The sequence below is a fragment of the Cololabis saira genome, chromosome 7 (assembly GCF_033807715.1).
Source record: "Cololabis saira isolate AMF1-May2022 chromosome 7, fColSai1.1, whole genome shotgun sequence".
Lineage (NCBI taxonomy): Eukaryota > Metazoa > Chordata > Actinopteri > Beloniformes > Belonidae > Cololabis > Cololabis saira.
Window position 1 is genome coordinate 23,331,382 of NC_084593.1, and position 7,690 is coordinate 23,339,071.

Below are 7,690 nucleotides of genomic sequence, written 5' to 3' on the forward strand. Positions count from 1 at the left end.
CAAAGTCAGTAAAGCATTTGTACACCTCGGATCTACTGAGGCCAGTGGACACATGTAAATACAATTTCTATTGGGAATTCAGTCCCCCAATCAGCCTTTATAACTATTTGGGGGATATAAGTAAAATACATAAAGGAAATTGTAGTTTAAAATATGAATTAGCCCACAACTGCTGTGATTGCATGAAAAAAATACTGTAGACATATGGGATCAATATTTTACTATGAAATTAGTTATATTTTTTTCCTCAAAAAAATTACATTTGAAAAGTTGTTTACTACAAGTAGTTTCAATTGTACCACAAAATAGATTGACAGTGTCAATATTACTCTAAGACATCTCAGAACATCAATAACAGATTCCGACAGATCATACGTTTAGATAATAAATTCAAACAGAAAAGAAAAATGACTTCATCAGTGAAAAATGAAAACCAGCGGGTCTGGTTTCATGATCAAGTACAACACACGCAAATCCCGACCACACTTTTAAATGTCTACAGCTAATTTCAACGTACTACAAAGCCTTAAAAATAATAACAATAAAAAAGGGTATTTAAAGAAAATCGTGACACCGAATGATGAGCTGACAACTTAATTCAAAAAGTGCAGTTTGGAATGAAATTTAAAATTCTCAAAGAAGCAAACAAGTCGATAGAAAAAACAAAAGACCTGTTGTGTTTCATATGAAGGCATGACCCGCGTGAACTCAACTGGAAACACTCCAGTCAGATATCATTACAGTCAGCACTTTTAGCTGGATTCCAGCTGTAACATACGCTGAGAAAAACACAGTTTTAAGCAGAGACGTAAACAGAGGAATGTACTGTATAATTGGCATCAAGTCTAGCATTTCATAAATGTGATGCGTTTAGCATAAGAAGCCAGCAGGTGGCAGACCCACGCCCTATAAGGCAATGCTTGAAAGCTTGCACCGACTGTTCAGACTGACTAAACCTATGACATGCAACATTTCACTTTACATAATTCACGATGCATGGAGAAGCCTAATCTGTCATTTTCTTTAAATTACATCAAATACTGTAGATAAAATTTCATCACGAATCACCCTGCTGTCCAAGAACATTTAATGTCTGAAACATCACCCAAACAGTCAAACATATAACTGTATTTAAATACCTCTTTCTGTCATGTAATTCAAAAGTCCAAAAAAGGGTCATGAGCTCATTATTAACCTGCCACTGTGGCTTCACGTTGGTCTACCAGGTGGGCATCATATCAGGGAACCACATGCGTCCCAGGTGTTTGGACACCTCGCTGTGGATCTGCTCCATGTTGTAGGTGCTATCTGGGATCAGCACCTCCTCCATGATGGACAGCTGCGTCAGCCTGCCCCCGCACATCTTCACAAACTCCACAAAGCCACTGCAGGTCACCTCGCACTCCCCCAGCCCGATGGCCGTCAAGCTTTTGCAGCGCTCTGCGATGCGGATCAGCTCCTCGTCGAGGGGCTGCAGCCCATTGGCGCACACCACCAACTCCACCAGCCGAGGGCAGTTCAGCCCGATGCGGCCCAACATGTCTTTACTTACTGCCCGGCCAAAGTACAGGTGGGTGACTGGGGTCTCCTCACAGAAGAAGGGCTCAAACTCTTCCTCGTAGAGGTAGAAGTACATGACGATGTTGACCTTAGGGGAGTGTCGCACCAAAGCCTCCCAGCTGCTCCTCTTGATGGTGTGAAAGTGAGTCTGGCCGGGGGTTTCGCTAACCACATCGATGCGCAGGTGCTCCAAGTGCACGTGTTTTTCAGTGGACAAGGCAAGAAGAAGCTCATCACTGAGGAGATGGTAGTTCAATGCCAGCTCCCTCAGCCCATGGCACTGGTCTGCTACGCACAAGATACCTGACGAAAGAAATGTTGTCACTTTCACATCCACTGTTGGATAGACTTTCTGATCCCATTCATTTAAAGGGGACCTATTATGAAAAACATGTTTTTTCTTGCTTTAACATATATAAAGTGGTCTCCCCTCAGCCTGCCAACTCAGAGAAGGAGGAAAGCAACCAAATTCTGCAGTGTCTGTACAGCCGCCCGAATGAGCCATCCAGTGTGATGTGGCTTCTACGAGCCGTTCAGATTCTGCTCCCGTCGTTACGTAACCAAAATGCAATTTGCATTTGTTGGCCTCCGATGCGTGAAACCACGGCCACAACTAACTCCGCCGGCCGGAGCTTCCGCCATTTCTTCGTAGCGGTGAATCGCCTCATTCAGGCAGCCAATCAGCACAGAGCCTCATTATCATAGCCCCGCCCACTCAGAATCCCTCATAGATAATGAGGTCAGAGAATGAGATGCTAAAGACGTTCCTTGGAGTAGGCCTGTGTTGAAAAAATCGATTTTCCGATTCTAAATCGATTCTCATATTAATTCCTAAAAATCGAATCTTATGTCTAAAGATCGATTTTTATTTTTTTTTCCATCATTTTCGCCAGGTGAACTTTAATCCCAGTAGTCGGACACACAGTTTATCATGACACTTCTGAAAAATACCAGGTACTTCATGGCAATATGTGTGCGTGGTGACAGAATAAATTAGATAAGGTAAAATGATTTGTTTACTGCATGAACTGTTGCAATTTCTTTCTTTTTTGCACTTTAAATGGATATTGAAAGGCCTGTTTGAGTTATTTATTTCTTAGTTATTTAACAATAATTATTGTGAAATTATTATTTCACTAGTTATTTTACAGTCATATAATTCAGGTAACAGCTCAAAAAACATTTTAAATAACACTAAGCCAAATCAATATCGAATCAGATCGAATCATGATAATCGATTGTGAATATTAAGAATCGGAATCGAATCATCGACATTTGAATCGATACCCAGCCCTACCTCAGAGACTGAATTTTAATTTATTTAGCAAAAACAATCAAAAGCTTGTTTTTAAGACATTCAAGGCCTGTTTAAAATAGGTATCAGATGCCATAATAGGTCCCCTTTAAGAGAACGGATAATAAGCACCTACCTGCTGGTGAGACATGTGGACAGCTGCTCATTTTCAGCAGCTTCAGGGTGTCGCTGTTGTTGGCCACCAGCACCTTCAGGGATGGATCATCCACCGGGGTGTCATCAATCTTGATGGAGGACAGGGACTTGGAGTTCACAAAGACCACAGTCAGTGCAGACACAAAGTGTGCCTGAGGAGGAGAGAACAATAGTTAAACCTTTTTGTTGAACCTATTTTGTTCATGAAGTCATAGAAAAAAAGAAAAGCTAAGAGGCTGACCTGAGACACATCCATGAAGCTGGGGCGTGCTGTAGAAATCAGCCCCAGGGTCTTGATGGTGCAGTTCACCAGCTGGGAGAGAATATCACAGGCCGCCTCTGCAGATTCTGTGCAGCTGTCCACCTGACTCCCCAGAAGGGATTCACCATTTAGGTTAAGAATAAATAAACATGCACATAAACACACAACCATGAGGGATGGAAATACTGAGGTGTAAAAGGCAGCTCATCTTATTAAGCCCAAGACAGATGAGGTGTCATGATAGAGCAGATGGTTTGAAGGGCACATATTTTTTTGAGACGGCGATGTTGTGAAAAAGGAGGAAGAGGCCAGACGAGGTGAGGGAGGAGAGGAAATGGGTGACAGTGGGGGAGCTCTTACTTTGAAGCTGACATAATGCAGGTGCTGGGCGTGCTTCTTGATGATCTGCTGAATGAGGTCAGGGTGAGTGGAGCGCAGGTAAGAAGTGGCCGGCTGGTTGAGCTCAAACTCAAACCTCCTCCACAGCTCAGGGGTGTGAAAGACGTCATTCCAGCACCTGCACACGGAGGAGGCCTTGGCCCGGTCAACCAGGGACAAATGCTGGAAGATCTGCAGGATGACGTGGTAGGGCAGGTTTCCCCAGTCCTTTGCTGGCAACAGCCCAAAGCTGCAAGCCGGCCACTTCTGTTTCTTAGCTGGTTCCTCGTGGGAGGGGGAGGTGAGGCACTTGGATATGAGACTTGATCTTCCTCGTTTCATTGTGAAACAAACTGGCGCGCTGCAGGAATATGAGAATTATGAGTTGGTAGAAAAACAACACTAACAACAACATGAATGTAATAAAGTTGATATATTTCTTTTTTTTTAATGTAAAATTGAGTTTTGAAAACATGTAAGTGATGTAAGGGGCATAAACACACATTACCAGCGCTGGTCCTCCTTTCAACAAATAATTTAAAGATTAATTAGTTGGAAAGTGTTATTTTGGGTTCTTTGGCGTTTGTCTGCACATAAACAGGCTTTATTTAATTAGGGCCTGAGCACTTACAGTGCGAAGACCCTATTGTATCTGTAGGAATTGTTCTCGTTCTCGTTTTTCTTCCGACGAAATGAGGGCCTTTTTGCCCCCCTAAACGTGCCCCAAAAGTCACCAAATTTTGCACGCAAGCCAGGCCTGGTGAAAAATTTGATATTTAATGGTTTGCATTAATGGGCGTGGTCTAATGGCTCAACAGCGCCCCCTAGAAAACTTCGTGCCTCAAGCCCCACAATACAGTTTGACGTACATGCACGAAAATCGGTACACACCTGTATCATGTCGCAACTTAAAGAAAAGTCTCTTGGCGCCATGGCCGAAACCATACAGGAAGTCGGCCATTTTTAATTAATCATGTAATTTTGGCGCAATTTATGCCATTTCTTCGGCCGTTAATGCGGCCCGAACCGTAACGTGCACCCAGGTGTGTTATACATCAAAATGTGCGTCTCGATCCTGCGACGATGCGCTTTACTTTTCTCAGTCAAAAGTGTTACCGTGGCGACGATAGACGGCAAAAAGTGCGCCCCCCCCCCTTCATCTGATTAGTCCATATTTGATAGTTCCTACTTTCTGCCATAACTTTGGAATGGTATGACATAAAGAGTTGTGGGTGGTGTCATCTGACTTAGTTTTGAGTCCTTGACTTTAATTGGTGAAAATTGCACGCGCGAGGACCCGTTCATCGCATTTTTTTTTTTTAACCATAGCTTTTTACGTCCATTTTCTTCTTTACACAAACTGAAATCGACTGAAACAGGACTTTTTGCACATTTGCATATAAATTGAAAGTTTCTATGCCACAACAGTGAGTAATGAAGGCACTGGAACTTGGTGCTTTGTATTCCAACAGTCTCATAGAACCTGGTCAGACTTGTTTGGATCTCGCGCTGCAGCTTTGACAAAGTTGCAGTTGCATCGTTACAAGATTATTTGTTGTCATTCTTGTCTTTGACTGAGCTGCTCTGCCGGCACATTGAAGGGAACTGTTATGAGATCACCTGCAGGTCTTTTCAAGAGACGTGGCATGCACGCTGAAATATTTGATACCTCAGGAAAGATCTACAGTGCATAAGGTATGGATTTTCCTTCATCTTGGCAGGAAATCTTTCATTTAAACAGGGCTTTGTGAAAAAAATAAGTATTTTATTTTATAACAGAACAAAAGAAAAAAAAAACATTTATTTTGCACACCCCTATATTTGAAGACAAGGCCTAAAAGAAGACTCATGGGACATTATGCCAATATGTCCTTGGGATGATGTTGTCAGGTTTAGAAGACAGTGATTCGGTGGTTCAGTGGTATTCGTAAATTCAAATGTGCTTAAATTCAGAGATTTAGTGAACCTTAAAACAGCGCAATTTATGTTTAAAATCCACAATAAAACACTTCCTGACAGCTACTGCATGTTTTAGATGTTTCCCTGTCTTCAACACACCTGATTCTAATCACTGGTCGTCATCAACATGTCATCAAGGTTTACACAACTCTGTTGGTGACACAGCCTTGTCTATCAGGGTTGTGTTGAGGCAGGGAAACATCTATAAACGTGCAGTAGACTGGCCCTCGAGTACCGACTTGTGTGCACCCCTGTATATATATATATATATATATATATATATATATATATATATATATATATATATATATATATACTGTATGGCATGATATTTATTATTGCACTAGTTTATAAAAGCTAACATTTTTTTGTGAAAAGGGTAGGCGTCATAAGCTTAGGCTTCAATCTACACCTTTTGGTCCTTGGTTTTTAGTTAAAATTGTATAGGCTATATACCAAAAATGATATATTTTTTTTGTATAACACTGACGATTTACACCTGTACTTTGGGTTATTTGTGTTGTGGACACTGAAAGGACCAATAAACTAAACTAAAAGAAGAAAGTGATGGACTCCTAGATGTTTCACGCAGTGTTTTCTCTGACAGAAAGTTCCCTGCAGAGTTTCCATGAGACTTTTTCACACCCATACATACACAAAAATGGTGTACCTGTAAACTACAAGGATTTTAAGGAACATCTCCTCAGTTATAATATGACCTTTCTAAAAACCAAAATGAACTAAAAGAAACTAAAAGATAGCATCAAATGTTGATGCTGAGTAAGAACCCTTTTTTTCCAAAAATCTCCCAAAAATCCTTGCGTGAGCACCCAGCCTAAAAACCCATCAACTGCACATCTACTCATCAGTTTGTGTTTTTATTTTTATGTAAATGCTGGTGAGCCGATATTTTAAGATTCTTGCTTTGCCAGAAGAAAGTATAATTGTATGGTTTCGAGTTGCTTTTCACAGACCAAATACACTCGGATTCTTCTCCAGCTACAAGACTCAACAATAATTATAATGAACTTTAAAATTCTGCTCATAGTGACTTGTAGATTGAGCCTCAAAATAGCTAATCATATAACCTCAAGTGGTTTCTTATACTTTGATATGCCATCTTTAAGAGCATAGTCAATATCAAATGCACCATTTACATCCAACTCGTGACCATATTTCATTGTAAAAAAAAAAAAAATACAGGCTTGATGAGCAAAACAGATGAATGTATCTGTTATTCCCCACCAGTAAATTAACATGCAAACCCCACATACCCTCCCTCCCCTAAACCCATGAAAACCCAACGTGACTTACTTGAAATCATTAAAAAGAGCAGTTTCCTCCAGGTGTAGTGCTCTGCACGTCGAGAAGACAGCATTCAGCTGGAGCCATGGCCGGGGATGGCTGGAGAAATAGCTGGCTGTTGCTGATATGGGACAGCAGGAGCAGCTCCCGTAATAAGCTCACGTCACTTAGAGCTGCAGAGCCGGTGGAACACGTGAGCGCAGGAAAACATGGCTCTGCTGCTGCTGCTGCGTCTCTCGCCGCTGTCATGCACACGCAGGGGGCAGATACATAATTCTGCATCAAGAGGACACGAACGCGCATGTATTTCTTCTTATAAAAGACACCTACTTTCCGCAATAACTGATGTAATCACACCGGCACGTGTGGTCACCCTGTTTTGCGAGTGTGTTGTCCTGATCCACGGGCAGTGAGCTCAAAATACTATGTGCAGGCTACTTGGGAAGTAGGTCAGTGTGTCAAAGTGTGGGCATGGCTGAATGAGAGTGATCCTGCTTTAAACGCACCTACGCACATCGTGCACATGTCATTTATGCTGATTCCATCTGAAGCGTTTAACTTTCACAGGACACGTGTGTATTTCACTTCAGTCAAAAGATAGTGGATTAAAACCATTTTTTTGTAGAAAAAGGCCTGGATGTGGCATCCAGGTTCCCCTACACTCCAAGATCATTTCTAATTGCATAAAATAAAGCAAATACAAAGAAAAGATTTTCGCCAAATACAGGGAAGAGGAGACATGAGGTAGTGATTGGTTGGGGATTCAGCATAATGTG

At 41.7% G+C, this 7,690-nt stretch overlaps 1 protein-coding gene across 1 annotated transcript; it reads right to left on the minus strand.

Moving 5' to 3' along the window:
- Window positions 1-222: 222 nt before the first annotated feature.
- fbxl3l (F-box and leucine-rich repeat protein 3, like) lies at window positions 223-7,454 on the minus strand. Its single transcript, XM_061726244.1, has 5 exons — window positions 6,924-7,454; window positions 3,633-4,011; window positions 3,252-3,374; window positions 2,991-3,162; window positions 223-1,863 (listed from the first exon to the last, which is right to left on the minus strand). Exons 2-5 carry the CDS (start codon window positions 3,990-3,992, stop codon window positions 1,220-1,222), a joined length of 1,299 nt encoding a protein of 432 aa, XP_061582228.1. The 5' UTR covers window positions 3,993-4,011; window positions 6,924-7,454; the 3' UTR covers window positions 223-1,219.
- Between the last annotated feature and the right edge of the window lie 236 nt (window positions 7,455-7,690).

Excerpts from the sequence above, each read along its gene's own strand:
- fbxl3l (XM_061726244.1), bottom strand. The coding sequence starts at position 3,992 with ATGAAACGAGGAAGATCAAGTCTCATATCCAAGTGCCTCACCTCCCCC. Across the intron at positions 3,163-3,251 it reads GCTTCATGGATGTGTCTCAG|GCACACTTTGTGTCTGCACT; the intron begins GTCAGCCTCTTA and ends TCTCCTCCTCAG. Across the intron at positions 1,864-2,990 it reads TCCACATGTCTCACCAGCAG|GTATCTTGTGCGTAGCAGAC; the intron begins GTAGGTGCTTAT and ends TTCTTTCGTCAG.